This window comes from Prunus dulcis, chromosome 2 (assembly GCF_902201215.1).
Source record: "Prunus dulcis chromosome 2, ALMONDv2, whole genome shotgun sequence".
NCBI lineage: Eukaryota > Viridiplantae > Streptophyta > Magnoliopsida > Rosales > Rosaceae > Prunus > Prunus dulcis.
The window spans coordinates 1642764-1662165 of record NC_047651.1 but is presented as its reverse complement, the minus strand read 5'-3'; the positions used below and the strand labels follow the sequence as shown (position 1 = coordinate 1662165).

Genomic DNA, 19402 nt, shown 5'->3' with positions numbered 1-19402 from the left:
GACGACTCGCGTTTTTTCTTTTTAGGTTTATTCTAATGAAACGACGTCGTTTCGATTGCAGTGTTTAAAAAAAAAAAATTCTAAACGAAACGACGTCGTTTCACTTGGAGTGTTTTGATTTAAAAAAAGGCAAGTTTCTGTTTTTTTTTTCCTTACCTTTATTGTAATAAACTTAAAGCAAGAAGAATTAATATCTTTATTGCCTTTTCTAAAACCAGCCGGCTGTAGCTTTATTCTACTTACCCTTTTTTTTTTTTTTTTCTCTCTAAATTAATATATTAACACATGGACTAATCTATATATATATATAAAGTAAAAGGTAAAGAATGGTGAAACATTCAAAATATCAGAAAATGCCATTGGTTTATGCAAATATTAAGAAATGAAATTATTAATTAAATGCAGATAATATGGTAAATTCACACTTTTTCATATTAAAAAAATTAAAATCAGATAATGGATCATATTTTTACAGAACACAATTACCCATTATCTTTTTTAATTCTAAAATAAAATTAAAGAAAAAAAAAGCCTCTCACTGGTGCGGAAGCACCTGCAGAGAGGCTAGTATATATAAAACAAAAGGCAGAGAATGCTGAAACATTCAAAATACCAGAAAATGCGATTGGTTAATTCAAATATTAAGAATTGAAATTATTAATTAAATAAGGATAATATGGTAAATTCACATTTTTATATTTAAAAAATTAAAATTAAAAACAAAATCAGATAATAACTACCCATGTTCTCTTTTCTTAATATTAAAAAATAATAATAATAAATTAAAAAAATCAATTGACACTTGCGTGAGCATGTGCCAAGGAGCTAGTATATATATATATATATATATATATATATATATATATATATAAAATATATATTGTATAGTACAACCCTAATTTCTACCCTTACCAGATAATCTCCATCAATTTCAAAAATTCTCTTCATCTTTCGACTGCAAGTATGCCATTTTATTTTTCTCTCTAATTCTTCACAACTGTAATTTGAGGTTTCGTATAATTTGTTTTCAATATATTAATTATTTTATTCATTTATATGAAATAGTAGAAATTTGACGTACATGCATCATACTTGTATCTTAGAAATATTAATGGTGTTGTTTTATAGCTATGAATCGAAAAGATCCTGTGTGGAAGTATGCAAAAGAAATAGAGGGAAAAAAAAAAACTTGAGATGCACATTTTGTGATCAAAGATGCAGTGGAGAAATTTCTAGACTTAAGCATCATTTGGGTCAAACTCATCATGGTATGCAACCATGTAAGAAAGTTCCTGAGCATGTGAAAAAAGAGTGTGCCGCCACTTTGAAAAAATTTCAGCTTGAAAAAAGAAAGAAAAATGAAATGCTAAGAGAGATTGGGGATGGTCCACGAGGAGGGGCTCAGAGTATGGAAACTTCATTGGATAAAGAATATGGAATCCCCGGTACTAGAAATGTTGCAGTTGATGAGGCTCTTAGAGTATAACCTAGATCAAAATGACCAACGGATAGATTTAGAAGCTTGCCAAAATACATTAAATTCAGCATACAAACAAGAAGAAAGAAAGGAAGTTTGTCGAAAGATTGGTAGTTTTTTTCTTCTCTAGAGCACTCCCATTTAATATTGTAAATGATCCATTTTGGCTACCTATGGTGAAAGGGATTGCCGCATATGGTGTAGGATTTAAGCCTCCATCAATGCATGAGCTGAGGACTTGGATCCTTAAGGAAGAAGTTGGATGCATCACGTAGGGAAATATTGTTAGACGACGACACTGAAGCTAGACTCGCCTATTTGAAAGCGAAAGTGTCAGTGAATCTTGATTTTTTTTCGTAAGTTCAGTGTAGATGAGGAGAATAGGCTTGCTAACTTGTTTGTGGAGAGACTCTACTTCACTTTTGGATTATTTTGCCTCTGGAGACGTCCTCATATTCGACAGCACATACAAAACCAATATGTATGACAAGCCTATAGTGTTATTTGATGGTTCAAACAACCACCTGGAGAGTGTTGGTTGTGCCCTATTGCTTGACGAGACCTTTGGAACATAAAAGTAGTTATTGGAGACATTCATATCCTCCATGAAAGGCAAGAAGCCTACATCAATACTGACGGATGGGGATGAGGTGATAAGCATAAAGAAATTGAGTATGTGTTGCTCATGTGCAATCATAAGTTGTGCTCATGGCACGTGGCAAGGAATGCACATAATAACTTAAAGGATAAAGAATTGGTACGATCATTTCAAGTATATCTTTGGGAACCAATTACAGTCAATGAGTTTGAAAAGAAATGAGAGCTTTTGAAGGACAGAGTTACTACGCATAAACAAAAGGATGGCTGCAAATGATGTATGCAAAACGAGTTGCGTGGGCGAAATCAGGCCTTAGACCCAAGTTTTTTGGTAGTATGTGTACTACTAAATGTGTGGAGCGTATGAACAAGTTTGTGAAAGATTACTTGAGGAAATGAGTTAAGTTGTTTGAATGCATACCACCGAAAACAGTCAAAGAAAGTGCTTACAACAATACTGAAAGTCTTGAACAACATGCTTCCCAAATTTACACACATAGGTTCTTTTCGTTGGTATGTAACGAGATCAATGCTTCGTCAGCACTCATTCATGAAAAAATAATCTATAATTTCGGAGGACAGTTGTATATTTTAGTGAAATATGGTGAACCACAAAACAATTGGAGTTGTGTGTACCTTGGCGAGAAAGATGTTCACATAGAGTGCAACTGTCAAAAATATGAAAGCGAAGGCATCCTATGTTGCCATTTGTGTGATGAAGTGGGAGCATGTTATGGAAATTCCCTCGTCACTCATAATGAAGTGATGGATAAAAACTGTCCGAATGGACATTGGATATGCATTTATGTCAGAAAGTGGAAGCAAGCGGGTTGTACAAACCGTGAGATATGAAAGTTTAAGTTGTATATTGCCAACAAAGTATGTTTGTATACACCAAAGAGCACATATGGGTATAGTATTATTCATAAAATTTTCTTATTAAAATAAGTTAATGTTCAAAAGACTTACATCTCGCATAACGCGACTAAAATGCCTCACATCAACGCGACTAAAATGCCTCGCATCAACGCTTTGCCTTTCAAAGCATTTCCTTGACCTACAAAGAATATAATTGTCACTAGCCTATGTTGCGTCATCTCTTTCCAAAAATCACAAGAGTTTCAATAAAATAATCACAGTGCACCATAATATATGGTCATTTAAAAATCTGCTTCGCTCCTAAGCAGAGGGGAAAACAACATTCTTCTCTTTCACCTGTACACATTATCCATAGCCTATATAACTGACATCCCCACATATCTATGATGAGTTGTGAATACAGGGATTTGTCAGTTCTAACATAAAAATAATGAGGAATGATGAATCAGTGTATGGAGAGGAGAAAAGCCCCAGTCATTGTGTCCAAGCATTGTGTTCCTTCTCGAAACATAAATTATTCCCAAAATGCTATCAAGTTCGAACCGAACAATAGTTTGGCTTGATAATGACCAACAAGAATTGGAGATTGAAGATTTTGTCATGTTAGAGAAAAGGATAAGAAAAGATCTTCATGTATTCATTGTTGTAGAACAATCAATATAAAACCAAAATAACAAAATAATAAAAACCAACGAATACATTTTATATAAATATAATTGAATCAATACAACAGTAATATAAATTGTAGAATACAAACTCTAACATTGCCTCCACTAGACCCATACTCTATATAGTATTTCTAAAGTGTTGGTGCTTATAAACTATGGAAGGAAACAACTCCCTTCCAATATGGGACTAAATCCAAGCGTGTTTTCCTATACAAACTCTAACATTTATTTCAACTCAATCACTTCAAAACCACCTTTTTTGAAAGTTGTTGAGAGCGAAACCTAAATAGGATAGCCCTAGGTCGAGTTACGTGATTATCCAACCCTAATCGAGTCCTAAGTGCCCTACAATAGGTTTACAGTTAGGGTTCAAGGCTTGCGAACGATTTTGGAACAAGTTCGGATAAGTTCGAAAGCTATGGTTTTTGTTTCGAGACTTGGATTTATGGTTTGGAGACTAAAATTCCATTTTTATAATTTTTAAATAATTGAAACTATTTTTAAAATAATTTTAAATTCCACAAAATTCTTTACGACAATTAAATTTAATCAATTAATTTTTTAAAAGTAATTTTTATGAAATTAATTCAAATATTTAGATACTAATTCTTCACTAAAAAAATAAAAGTAATTAAAACATAATATATTCAACGGCTATACCTTTAAAATATTCTATTTACTATTCTATACCTTTAAATAGTATAGCCGCGCGGCTATACTCCGAAAATATAATTATTTTGGAGTATAGCCGCCCGGCTCTACTGTTAAAATATTATATTTAGCCTTTTTTTAAGTACAGCCGTATAGCCGCCCGGCTATACTCTGTAGCAAACTAAGAAAACACCAGGTATTTTTTTTAATTAATAATTTTAAAAATATAAAATTAGTTTCTTTACTTTTGTTTTTGGCCAACTTCTTTAATTTAATATATGTGATTAAGGAATATCTTAGTTTTTTTGAATCACCTTAATTAGTAATTAAAGTATGAATTGTTATTTCTTTGGTGAATATTTAAATATGTCACTGCTTTTTAATTCTGCTGTGGGAAAACGAAAAAATAAATTACTCATTTTCGTCTGGGTGTCTTAATTAAATCTTCCTAGAGCCCAAGATTGAGAGCGAAACCTAAATCGTATAGCCCTAGGTCGAGTTACGTGATTATCCAACCCTAATCGAGTCCTAAGTGCCCTACAATAGGTTTACAGTTAGGGTTCAAGGCTTGCGAACGATTTTGGAACAAGTTCGGATAAGTTCGAAAGCTATGGTTTTTGTTTCGAGACTTGGATTTATGGTTTGGAGACTAAAATTCCATTTTTATAATTTTTAAATAATTGAAACTATTTTTAAAATAATTTTAAATTCCACAAAATTCTTTACGACAATTAAATTTAATCAATTAATTTTTTAAAAGTAATTTTTATGAAATTAATTCAAATATTTAGATACTAATTCTTCACTAAAAAAATAAAAGTAATTAAAACATAATATATTCAACGGCTATACCTTTAAAATATTCTATTTACTATTCTATACCTTTAAATAGTATAGCCGCGCGGCTATACTCCGAAAATATAATTATTTTGGAGTATAGCCGCCCGGCTCTACTGTTAAAATATTATATTTAGCCTTTTTTTAAGTACAGCCGTATAGCCGCCCGGCTATACTCTGTAGCAAACTAAGAAAACACCAGGTATTTTTTTTAATTAATAATTTTAAAAATATAAAATTAGTTTCTTTACTTTTGTTTTTGGCCAACTTCTTTAATTTAATATATGTGATTAAGGAATATCTTAGTTTTTTTGAATCACCTTAATTAGTAATTAAAGTATGAATTGTTATTTCTTTGGTGAATATTTAAATATGTCACTGCTTTTTAATTCTGCTGTGGGAAAACGGAAAAATAAATTACTCATTTTCGTCTGGGTGTCTTAATTAAATCTTCCCAGAGCCCAAGAGCCCTAAGGCCCAGGGCCCAAGTCTTTGATTAATATAATTATTATTAATGAGAGTCAAATTCAAAGCCGTGTCAATTGCTAAGCCCATTAGCCTATCTCTCCGATGTTAATGAATTATCATAGTGCTTTGTTTATAAATACCTTTATAGGAGTGTGGGTTTTTCATGTGATATTTTCACAAAGGGCACCTCAAAAGAGAAGGATTGTTAATAGTACTCTTTGCAATGAAAGAAGTTCTCGGAGCCTTTGCATGGTAGGATTCCCTTGGACTTTCAAATATATGATAATTCTTCCCCAAGTCTTGTCACTAGTTGGATATAACTTGCTTTCTATTTCAGCACAGATAATCCTTGATGTCCCAATAGTAGGAGCACGCTTGATGCTTGTGGACATGGCTGGCTCTGAAAATTTTGAGCAAGCTGGCCAAATCGGATTTGAGGCAAAAATGCAGGTAATGTCTTGGTGGTGCTTAATTTATGGTGATACTGTATGTAGCACTTTCATTGTCTAACTCACGTCTGCTTTTTGGTTAGTCAAATTAACCATATATCTTATTGTTGTATCAAAACATGAAAGTGGTATACTTTATATGAATATTTTTTTGCTTTGGGCTAAGCCAAAGTGTGATAACACATCTATGGCTTCCTTACAATTCTTTGATAATGGCTCCTTTATGGAAGATGGTTACCCAAGAAATGACTTGTGCTTTTTTACTTTTATCGCTTTCTTCTTTTGTCTGCGGGCTACAATGGCGTGCCAATGGAGGGGTCTTGTCTCTTTTGAAATCTAGAGAAAAGGTTATAAAGGCAATTGAATAATTAAGCGCTAAAGTATATGCATCGCGGAGCATTTTCATCTACCTTACTGAAATCGTTTCACACAATGAATGATGCCTTGCTACTACAATACAATCACAGAAATAAAGTCATGAAAATAATGTTTCAGTCCACACAAATAATATTTAGTTCCAACTAGATTGAACCATTAACGTAAATATGCATGGAAAAATGAACTAGCAAGGTATATATAATATATGTGATTTGTTAAGTCGAAGGCATAAAGTGCTGTTATCATGCTATGTTACGGATAAGAGATATGCGTGCAAATCTTGCTTAATACAGGGGCAGACACACACAGATACGACAATGATTTAATGCATTTACACGCATTTGAAAAAAAAGAAATTAGCCATTTACACGCATTTTTATAATGATATAGGAATGGGTGAGAAAGGAGAAAGATTGCAGGAGAGAGGAAGAGGATGGCTAAGTGATACGGTGCAAAAGGAGAGTTTTAATCTAATATAATTATCATTCTGAGTTCTGACACACAAAAAAAAATAAATAAATAAATAAAATAAAATAAAATCTAATACAAATATCATAAGGTGGAATAATTAAATTTCATTGGATCAATTAAATGGTTAAGATTTTTTCAAATGCATACCGAAAATGTAGACACTTACATTGCAAAATTTCTCTTCTACCCAAAAATAATTTATACAAATTCTTTCATTTCACAATGCTGGTATGAGTAATAAGCCCATGCACCAGTGTGTATGAAAGGTACCTATGCACATCCTTACAATGTCAAAATATGTAAAGGGAGCCCATAATAAAATGAAACTTCCCCATCAAAATTAAAGAATAAAAGAATGGCGGCTGAAGAGATATGAACATAAAACAAGAAGGCTGAATCAGAGAGAACACAAAATTTCGGATACAAGGATACAAAGATATCTATTAGAACAAAACAACAGCAGACAGACATGGACTTTTTGGTGGATTGAACTTAAAGCCTGATTCTTTGCTCCAATGCAACACTCAATTCTTACAAGGACTACCAACCTTTCTCTACACATTAACAACCAGCAGCCTTTAAAAAGTTATCATACGGGCTTGATGCAGGTAGCTGAAATCGGGGATAATGCTGGTATTCAGTTGCCCAAAGCGTTTGCCCGTTGCCAACAGATTGGTTGAGTGAAATAGCATTTGAATCAAGGAATGGATTTCCACTCTGCAGCCCCAGATTGTTTACAAAATCAGAATGCTTCAGAAGACACTAAGAAGCTAAGTAAAAATTGAGTAGAAACAATATGCATGCACTAAAAGGATTGAATTACAAATTTAAATGCCAGTTGTATGATAAAGGAAATACCGTCGGAGCACCCAGCAGAACAACAGAGGGAGTTTCCTTTTGCTGGTTGCAATCATGAGGAGAAAATCTCATCAAACTTTCTTGTCTCAGTTGGGCAGCCACGAAAGTGGACAGTCTCTGCTGCTTCCCCATTTGAAGGGCCTCACAAAGGCCAGCCATTTCCAAATAAGGCATATCTGTAGCAGTTGAGACTGATAATCTTCCAACTTGATGTGTTGTCTCCAAAACCTGCATACCACTTTCTCACTTAGCAATATATTCAAGTAAGTGTACCACTAAAGCACTTGAGACGCCTTGAATCAGAAAATTGGAGAGAGAACAAATGGTTGGCAAACGTTCATGTTTATATGGCATCATATATAATTTCTTTGATTATAAACAACAGGGTTATAAATTTCAGCTATAAAGTTCATGAAGGATTTGATATAAGAAATTTGAGGGCTCAAATTCCTTCTCCAGATCCCAATCACAGAGGTAGTTTTCCAGATCTCATGTAAGAAGTGATAAATCGAATTTAAGCTGTACTTGTCACAGTTGCACCACCACCACCTTATACTAACTTTATGAGAACCAACATGACAACCAGGAAAGAAAACTATGACCAAAATTTTCAAAAACTAATTCATCTATATGTTCATTTCTTTACTTATTTTCTGTCTGATTTCTGCAAAGGCTGCAAACCCGCAACACTCTGCTAGTGAGCAAGATACAACACTTACCGAATCTAAAAGCTCATCAACACTTATGAGGCTCAGACTTTCCATGGAAACTTTTTTGTCAGGATCTGTTTGACTTTCAGTTGCATTGGGTAAGACATCATCCTCAATTGTGAATAATGGGGGCTCAACCTGCACAGTAAAACCATTGTGTACACTCAATTGCTTGCACATTATATAAAAAAAGAAAAGGAAGGTTGTTCAAGTAACTTACCATATCACGAGTTCCATTATCTTCTATGCCAAATTGGTAAATTTGTATGGGTGTTTCCATGCACAACTGAGTTCCCAACGGACATGCATCATCAGGCAGAAAATCATTAAGCAACTGCTGTCTTATAGTTGATGACTCCTGCAGTACAAAGTACCACACTCCTCATTAACAAAGAACTAGATACGGTTCCAATAATCAATATGTGATTGGAAGCTTACATTTGGTGAATTTCCCAGTGTCTGCACTATCATAGTAGCAAACGATTCCTTAGATTGGCTCTCAGATATTTCTATGGCAGAAAGTGACCTTAAACCATCCTCGTTATCTTCCTTTGATCCATAAACTTCCCTTACTTGGTCAGGTCCAGAATTGACAGCTTGCAACTTGCTATCGTCAACCAACCGTAGAAATGGATCAATCTGATACCAAATCATGAAAGCATACAGATCAGTATTGAGTAAGATTACCTTAGGAAGCCTTGTGTATATGAGCATGGAAACATTTTTTTTCCAAGACTAAGAATATATCTTATGTCAAAGTAGAAATAAGTTAAAAGGTTCCACCAACAATCAATGAAAATGAGGTCTGGCAACCATGTTGCACCCACCGTTTCATTTGTAAGTGCTACTTTAGCACAAGGAGCGAGAGCAACAATGTTGTAGGCTTTAGCTGAGAAGATGATCATTGATGTGGCCAAGGTAAAGAGAGATCTGCGCCTTGATGGCTGCAATCCTGAAAATGTGAAATCCCCTAATTACAAAGATGGCATCACAAAATTTACAACACAAGAGTTCTTAGTGATCATTACATTTCAATGCAATGAAGTTAGTTAAAATATGTCCAATCTAGACTTACAAACTAAATTTGAAAATACCTTCATTGTTAAAATCACACCCTTTATCTTTGAGAAAAAAAAAGGAAATTAGGATATGACAAATAGATGGACACGATTGAAAGAACATTGCTTCTTACAATACAATGCTTGCCCCTATTTGATAGATATGCTCTCGTCCTTTCATACTAAATATCTTAAGCCACTAATCTCTTGCTATTCAATCAACAAGAAGATTACCATAAAGTGCAAAAGAAGCAAAGATCTTATATAACCTGAGTTAGTTGAAGTTAGGTGAAAAGACGCAACATCAGGTTTACAGCCAAAGCAATACAGCAATTAATCTCCTATTTCTCTACTCATAGTTACTTTTAAATCAAGTCAAACTTGAGTCTCGTGATCAAGTTCAAGATTCCTAATTGAAACTCACCATTATCACACATGACTGGCATAATTTCAACAGACATTCTTCTATAAACTAAATCATGCAGTTAAGGATAGCTTCAGTTATAGGAAGACAGGGAAGGAAAAACCAACCTGCAAACTACTCTCAGCTCCTCTGTTAATTACCAGAAACTGAGCTGCTTTACTGAACCTTAATTATTACATAACTTCTACATGATTTCTAAATATTACAGTAGTTGCGCAAGGAATACTAGGTACTATGCAATCTAAATCTTGACATTTCACAATAGTATGAGCAATGCATTATGTGGTTAGACTTGGAACCTTAAAAGAAATTCAAAAATGTAGAAGATTTGGACTTGAGAACTTACCTCCTCCAAGAGATATGCTCCTTAAGGAAAAGGCTAGCTGAAAACTTCGGATTAGAGTCTCGTCAGAGGTGTTCTACATGACATAGTGAATTGAAACAAGTGAAAAATGGGGACCAAATAAGAAAAATAACTAATTATGGATTTCAGGGTAAAGTGGATTTTTAACTTGGGAAAATCCTCTAACCCTGAAACTATATAGAGTAATATTAACTACTCCCTAAACACTTATTATAATCAAAACAAGGGGTAAAATGACATAGCATCTTCATTGTGCCTTGTTATTGCTAAGGCCTTTACGCTTAATCTAAGGGTTGATTGTCACTTGGGTTTAATTACAAATTAAATGATAGAGTTTACAAGGCTTGATTGGTAGAGCTGATTACTAAGGAATTTATAATACAATTTATTCCTTCATTTGTATAATGAAATACAATGATTTCCTATTTTTGTTTCGACATGGAAAATGGAAGCCATACCTTAGTTCGGGCATATAGCAACACAAGGCTGTAGGTATGAGCAATTGCTTCATAGTTATCAGGCGTATTTAAAGGAGAGATGGATTGCACCCAGATTGATGAAAGCAGAAGGGTAATCTGGCGACTGCTTAACCTAAGTGACATTGTCTGCAAAATTAGTCAGATAAAAATCATCATAACAGAAGATGATGAAGCAATACTATAGTGTTAAATGTACATAGTCTATATAACAGGATAGCAGGGACAACAATTCATACCGATTCTTTATGTGAAATACTCCTAGGTTTTTCATCAACAGTCGTATTTGATGGATTCCTTTTCATACTGTAGGCTCGGCTGTAAGTTGACTTCAACCGGTTCATCACAGAATGAGAATTGATTGCAGAATCCTCATTACCTACAGAGTCACTAGTAGCTGATTGATGCCTTCTTGAGCTAAATTTGGACTTCAATCTGTTCAACATCGATTCATTAGTAACCTTTGCTTCTTCTTCAATTACAGCTTTGTCCTTCATCTCTTGACAAATGTTTTCTTGTGAGGCGGATCGCTCGTTTAATTTTTCAAAGAGTGCAGCTGATGAAGAAAATACGGACACAGTTCTCGAGAGTGTCCTTCCTATATCATTTTTTTTTGCAGTGTGGGGAGTAGCAGCACAAGGACGAGGGCAAACAGATGATGGAACAAGAACGACAGAAAATATACGGTGTGCACCCACCCTGGTTTCATGGTCCGCACAGACCATAGCTACGAGTAACTGATGAAATAACGCCTCAGGAAAGGTCTACAAAGTTTCAGATATTCAAACCAGAAAATGAAAAGAAAAATAATTAGATGAAACCTTGGCAAGTTTGTGCACTTAATTGTAGATAAGAGGAAGTGATAAACCCAATGCAATCTTGCCTTGTTTTGATATGTCAAATTAGGTATTGTTGCCACAATTTGACCAGTACGGTAAACAGCAGAAATCAAGGTTCGAGACATAACAGTAATGTTAGACATATTTTCTAACATCACAGCCATCATGTCAAGAACAGGACCTGCATCCCCTACCTGCACAATATAAGAGAAATAGAACCTAGCTTATGAGAATAATTATTCCATAAAGTTTTTTCCATAACATCTCACAAAAAGGAGGCAATTCTAGATATAATTTACCAAATCCCTACAAGTTTTATGATTGAGTATAAACTGATCTTAAAAAAATAGAAGGGATGTTACAATCACCTTATGTGTTAACTGCACAAGGCATTCATCCACTGCGGCTCGAAAATTTCGGTTCCATTCAATGACTTCGGTCCCCAAATTTGAATCATCAAGTGAGCAATGTATACTTTTGCGCAGGTGTCTCATCATATCACTCAATGCACCAATTATAGCAACTGATGATTGAACCTTTGCTTCTCGAGTAAGAGAGGTGGCAACATCAACAATGTCCAGCTGCATATTTGGGTTTTTAAGAACATTCTTGTGATCAAGATGCTTAATTAAGATGGACAATATAAAGTGCCGGTTCTGCCCTGCAAAAAACAGTGCAGAGATCATGAAATATCAAATTGAAAGATGAAAGCTAATCTCAACACAAAGGAAGACTAGTCAAGTTCCCAGAGTCAACAAGTTCTAAGCAATTTGAAGAAATTTAAATACCACAATTTTCAATTATTAACTGCATATCCATCAAGACACACAATGCGAGCCCATGTTTAGGAGACCAGAGATTGCCATTATCAAAATAGCGGAACAAAGATTCTAATACACGCCGTACGGTTGTAGCTTCCTTAGCTAACTTGGCAATGTTATGCATGCAAACCCTTGACCAAAATCTGGGGTTATTCATGTCCTCCCTGTAAACGAGAAGAAGAAAGGTAGATGTTAGCTATAACATGTTGACATAGCTAGATATATAACAAAAGTTACAGAAAATTGTGCCAAAAAAACTACCCTGAGACATTGACTTCGCCTTTTTCACTCACTAGCAGCCTCCAAGACAAAATACTTGTCATGGGTTCTCCTGAAGAAGAAGCTTCTTCTGAACTCCCATTCTGGGTGTCTTGCTTATCATGTATACCAGCATCTGACTTATTCTTTGGACCTCCATAATTTTCCAAGACAACTGAAACAACCTGATTTAGAAATGAAAATAAAATGTCATTAGAAGCTAAAGATCATGATTTGCGGCCGGAAAAAGAGGACTATGTGATTAAAAGTTCATAAATTAAACGAGACATGAATAGAGACAGGAAGAAAAAGAATTTGTAAACAATAGTTGATAATCAATGCCTGCCATCCAGTATGTTATCATCTACTACGGGGTCAAATATTATGGTCATGGAATATTAATTCATCAAAGGGTTATTCATCTGCGTGTTTTATTTCTTCCAACAGCTATTGCAACTAACAAGTTGATGATAATATTTAGAAGCTATCCGAGTCAATGAGCATATTTTTCCAGTTAGACAAAATAGCAATCAAGAAAAGTGATGATGTAATTATAATATTAAAAAAAGTATATAACAAATATAGCCAGCAGAAAATGATACCAAATGAACTTACATTATCAAAATCTGATGAAATGTGAGAGAATTCACCCATGAACCAGACCTGCGCACAAAGTACTCTTGTTAGGGTGCATATGATATTCAATTCACCAAGCAGGGGAAGGTCCAATTAAGGATTTCAGATATGAATTGGATCTACAAAAATAGGAAATATCAAATGTTTATAACCAAGCACTGAGTGCGAGCAGCTGGACATCATGAAATATAAAATGGTATCATTTAAAAACCAGAGATAAGAATCATGAGATTATTTCTGAATTACAATGTAACATAAGAATTCATTTTTACATGTCGCCAACATTTAATCTTCTTTTCCTTAAAGTCTTTTGCTATTTCGGGACCATTATGCAAACCCAAACATAACATTTCTCAAAACATTCTTAGTATTTTAATCCTCAGACTGCAGGTCCTTCACTCAGCTAATTTTCATATGTTTTGCCAGTAACATTCTTAATTACTCATATACGTACTCTCTCTCCACACCAATAACATTCTTAATTAAGACTTCCGTTATGGAGAAGGAACTTTATGACCATGGCATGCCCAGTATATGCCTGTGAACTCATGAGCTTAAGCCTATAGGTGGTGAGCCCATCTAGTGTATATTATATTATGAAGCCACTTTTATTCTATGGGATAACCCATATATGAAACCTCAAAAAATCTCCCTATTCATGTCTGACACCAGAACTACAGGGGACCTGAAATCCACTCAGTCTAACTCAGTACTTTCCACAAGAACCAAATCCAGTTACTCTTCCGAGTGCACTATGTGTTTCATACTACATCATACTCTTACGAGAGTCTGATCTTTGAAGAAGGTTCAATGTCACTCTCCATGAGTCAACAATTACCATATTAAGAGTCCTGCACCAAAAGTCTCCAGGTCCAAGAGAGTCCACTAGGGTATATTTAGATCCTGGTCCCTAACCCACCATAAAGCTTATTAGATTTAGTCTGTCGAGTCTTTTTTTTCTTTTCCCTCATTTGATGATTTTTATGTCTATTATTATGTGACAATTGTGCATGTTATTATATCACTGTTGCCTCAACTTTCAAGGTATTAACTATAATAACTAATACATTTCTTCAAAGTTCAAAATATCATAGATTTCATTCTACATAGCCGTTTCAAATGAAATTTGTGTGTTTAACAAATGCTCGTCAATATCCATCAAACAAGTCCCATGATGAATATAAACTTATGTAGAACAATTCTAATTTGGTATAACAATTTGAACAAAACTTTCACACGTAAGTAACAATGTCAAAATTATCAATTACCAGACCACGTGATATTGAAACAAATATAATGTGCAAAACAAGTATCAAATTTACATTGAGGTGAATTACCATTGATGAAAGAGTTTTAAGCCCAGCAGAACGCAAATGCTTTTCCGACCCATCCTCCCTCATTTCTTGAGCTAAGAGACAAAGTTTTGGAATCATGCCATCTAAGTTAAACATGTATGTACCATCCTTCTGCACAATCAGAACGGTCACTCGAGATTAAAACTTCAAAAGTAATTCATATCCAATAACCAAAAGCAAACACATACAAACAACAATTTGAAAGAGAAAGAACATACCAACGACTCCCACCTGATTATTAACAAACTCGAAAAGAGTTTGGCATCCTAAAATACGTATGTCATCATGCCGTGATTGATCAAGTAGAATTTGTACAATGCTAAGCACGCTACTTGCAAACAATGGCCTGCCATATATTAATGTATCACAACTTGTACATGAAAATCAGTCATTATGCACAACATGAGCTACAAAACCACTCCAAAGGATAGTCTTGCAATTTCCTTTCAACAACATTCAGTATTTAAATGGCAAAGTATTCCAGGAACTTTACCCTAAAACAATATATGATCTATACGGGTTGAGAAAATTACTAGGATGAATCTCAAACTTCGGAATCAGTGTATACAATAAAGATAAATAAACCTGAATTTCAGCATATACAATAAAGGTCAGCCTGAATTTCATAGCTAGGTGAATATATTCCAGTCAATCCACCACATGCCAAATCATCTTCAGTCTAGCAAAAATGTCGTTTGTGCTCTCAATGTTTAGTCATACATTGGACATACTACGTCTTGCATCACAATATATAACATCTTAGGCTATGCCAAATCTACTCAACCTAGCTAAAAAAACCTTGTGTTGTCAATGTAAATTCCTACATGGGACATTCTACGCCTTGCATCGCACTGCATAAAATCATGGGTCTCTCCACTTACTGCCAATTCATTTTGTGTCTTCGATGCTCTAACTGTCACATGAAGCCACAACAGGAAAATCATCGACATGTTAGGCCCGATTTGGCTACACATGCTCCATATGTCATCCAACATAACTAATCCTCCACGGAAAATTTTATGCCTTGCATCACAGAGATAAAATTATGGGCCACTCCACTTATTGCCTATTGGTTTTGGATTTGACTCTGACTTTAACAATTTTGGATCTCATACATGTGAAACCAAGCTTTAAAAAAGGTAAAGCCTTCATTTATAGTGTGGACTGACTTGTTTAAGTTCTCAAGTTTTCCTAAGTTACAGTGTTGAATGCATTCTTCCTTAATGTAGAAGTGCCCCATAATTTTTACAGGGTAAAGATTCAAATATGCACATTATTTTAATGGTCAAATTTCACAACCATGGTACTAAGTAATTTCTCATCAGGCTAGGTAGTTAGTGGAAGCATGTCATGAGCACAATGCTTCTATCTAATTGCATTCTCTGGCTTTATAAATTCTGAAAAGAAATGATAAATGGCTCAGCTTGTATGTCGTAATCAACTTAGCACTCCAGCCAATAGGTCTAGCTTTTCTCAATATGTTCAGGAATCTGAAAAGAAACATACTAGCAATAACCTTAATAATGTACTCACATTTATTATGAACTAAAGAACTCACATTTGCTCCTTACAAGAGACCAACAACTTCCGGTAGATACACATAACAACTTTCACAGAGTGAAAGTTCTCAGTTCTCAAATCCTTGTAACACCTTTGCTCCAGAGTAGTTGTGATCTGAAGTATGAATTTTTGAACTTCTATCAACACAACAGAATAGTACACAAATGAAAAGTAAAATAAAATCTATAACCTGGAAGATGAAACAAATGAACGAATATTGTTTATTAATAGATAAGAAAAACGATATACCAGAAGAAAAAAAAGGTATGGAATCATTAGATCCAAGTAAATTGAACAAATTAGAACTCTCAAAGCAGCTTTTGAAAATAATGAATCCCCTCTATTTAGAATAAAAAATATATATATTTAAGCTCAAAGCATGGTAGCTGCAAAGAAACAAGGTACTGATTTCCATAACTAGGTTTGCTACGTGTCTTTAACTACAATTTTTGATCATCTTGCCAAAAGAAGATGTATTGTGTCTCAGTCAATCTGCATGTAGAACTACAATATATGCCTTACAAATTTGCCTAGGTCCAGTTCTTTTATCCATATCAATTTAGTGCAGTACTTAATAATAACCACCATTACCGATCTGCATGTGGCAATACTATCTTGCAAATTCACCTACACCCAATATTTTATCTAGATCACTTTGGTGGAGTATTTAACCACCCTTACAAATGAATGTCCCTCCTCCAAACTAACAGAAAACTTCCAAAGGCATTCAACGGAAGCAGGGACAAAGAAGAAGGCAAAACAGCAGCTTAGCACAAGCATCACAAGGTACAGAACACTATTAGCATCTTAACCAGGAGATGCTTACAATTAGTGACCACTGACCACAAGTATATTTCATTTTACTTTCTAGCATCTTCATCTCCTTCACAATAGTCAAAGTGAACAGCAAAAGCATGTGCTGCTAGGATTTTGAAAGCGCTCCTCGAACAAAATAATCTACCTTCGCTCAGGCATAAAACCATTCCTTCAGCCTTCTTTCACACATATTCATCTTCCATTTTTATGGCCATTAGATTCATTCATAAAAGTCCCATTCCAACCCCTTAAGCTTCCATAGTCATTGAAACTATATGCAAACTTAAGCATATGCAGGAAACTAGAAATTATCTCCTTGTCAATTCAACAACCTCCACTTCTGAATTCCTAAACACATGATGCCTCTTATCACGTAGTACTGTAACACTAATCCCATATTAACATTTAATTTTCTGTTTAATTAGTTAAAGTCGTACAAAATTCTAAAGAAATTCAACGCTCACCCAAATTTGAATTATGTGAGCAGCTGCAATTTCAACTCCAGATTATCACTTCAGTTCGTGTTAACAATGTAAACCATATTTCATACATATATAATGAGCAGAGGTAGCACCTTTGGGATACGAAGAGGAGTTTTTGAGGCATATTCACATAGTTTACTGATCTTACGATCATTTGGTTCTTCATCCTGCCAAAATAAGAGGGAAAAGTTCCAATAACACAAACTGAAGGAACTGGCATAAAATGAAAATTGTAACATAAAAATCAATTATGCTGAAAGCCTAATTAAACAGCCCAAATCCAAATAAATATCAATTTAAATACCAAATTGTGGCATGCCGAGTGATGATTTTTCAGACAGACAAGAAAAAACAAATATCAATTTAAATACCAAATTGTGGAGAATTTTCAGATAACACATTGGTAATACAATTAGAACCGTAAAGCATAACCTATTTGATATGTAACTTTTATTTAGCAAGAAGAACATAATACAAGACCATGGTTTTCCTTTTGTTTCACCATATTTTCTGACCTGATCATGTATAGAATAAATAAAGAAAAAATTGTTCATTTCTTGGGAAGCAAGTTACTTTTTAACATAAATCAAATTTCAGTCCTATTTTCACAAGATCCCCAAACACAAGAACCAAAAGTTCCCACATTGCTTCTGTATACAATTGCGATTTCTTTTCACTTTGTAGCATAAAAATCCATTTTTGTTGAGAATTTCCACTACCCACATTAGACATTAATTCATAAACACACAAGAAAAAAAAAAGTGAAGGTGAATAAAGAAATTCACCGGAGACCGAGGAAATATCTCGGCAAGCAGCTTCTTGTATCGTTTGACGGGATGCCGTGATCTCGCACGCAATGCAGGGCAAAAGAAACAGAGACTTTCACAAACAGGGAACACTTGCCTTGAAATCACACCCATCTGTCTTCAACCTAAGTCTCAATTTCTCAAAGCCTATACAAAATATACGTATACATGTACGTTTGTATATATAATGTATAATGTACGTATGTATGCGTTGTGTAAAGGATTTCAATTTCGACGAGATGGGATGGGAATTCGTTTAATTTTTTTTATAATTGTTTTTGAGTCTGAGAGGGAGATTGGGAATTGAAATCCTGGAAAAGGATTGTGAAATTTGGGAAAAGGTGGTGGTGGTGGTTGGGGTTATGCCTCCGGGGATCGGACGGTGGAGATGGTAGGAGGGAGAAGAAGAATGAGTGCGAGAGCACCGGATCACCGAGGTTCACCACCGGAGGAGGAATGAGTTAAAAAAAGAAAAAAAAAATATACTCTCTTCCTCTGTCTCTCTCTCCTTTCATATAAATAGTTTTGGGGGTTTTATATACGAAATAGTTATTACTGCAACGGCTATATTTGGCACTCTCTTTTGTTTTATTTTGGTTTTCGTATTTTTGTTTAATTTTGCTATCCCATAGCTTTATTTGTGGACTCTTCTAGGCTTGGAGAGTTGTAGAACTTTTGGAGAACGGGTACATGAGTGAAATGATTGCCCAAAAACACGTTTTTAGTGCATGTAATTCACAAAGTATCATTTTCGTCTTTATATGTTCAATTGCATTGAATTTAGTCTCTATGATTTGTAAATTGTTTACTCTCGTTAATTCTTGAAGCGATAACTTTGGAGATTCTAAGCCTCTATATTTTGATTTTGTACATTTACTCGTATTTCGCAAAATCTTGACCATTCTAATAATCTAACCGTTTAAAGACATGACATGCATAACATAAATGTTTAATTTTCCTTTTCCATTAGACAATTATTTAATTGTATAAACAATAAAAATAAAAGAAAAATCCACTCCCTTTCCACAAAAAATGAGGTTGTTGGTTTCTTCATAAAGTGAGGG

At 34.5% G+C, this 19402-nt stretch overlaps 1 protein-coding gene across 3 annotated transcripts; it reads right to left on the bottom strand.

Annotated features, from left to right (window-relative positions):
• Positions 1-7028: 7028 nt before the first annotated feature.
• Positions 7029-18830, bottom strand: LOC117620088 (protein SEMI-ROLLED LEAF 2). 3 transcript variants are annotated; one of them, XM_034350188.1, is made up of 19 exons: positions 18318-18830; positions 17625-17699; positions 16233-16348; positions 14906-15020; positions 14657-14785; positions 13299-13346; positions 12687-12868; positions 12393-12589; positions 11973-12265; positions 11649-11798; positions 11005-11529; positions 10748-10894; positions 10272-10344; positions 9271-9395; positions 8882-9082; positions 8664-8801; positions 8453-8581; positions 7734-7961; positions 7029-7592 (listed from the first exon to the last, which is right to left on the bottom strand). In XM_034350188.1, exons 1-19 carry the CDS (start codon positions 18450-18452, stop codon positions 7437-7439), a joined length of 3162 nt encoding a protein of 1053 aa, XP_034206079.1. In that variant the 5' UTR covers positions 18453-18830; the 3' UTR covers positions 7029-7436. The 3 variants fall into 3 exon arrangements, with proteins under 3 accessions (XP_034206079.1, XP_034206080.1, XP_034206081.1); XM_034350189.1 differs by lacking the exons at positions 17625-17699; positions 18318-18830 and having other exon boundaries at positions 16208-16263; XM_034350190.1 differs by lacking the exons at positions 16233-16348; positions 17625-17699; positions 18318-18830 and having other exon boundaries at positions 14893-14965.
• Between the last annotated feature and the right edge of the window lie 572 nt (positions 18831-19402).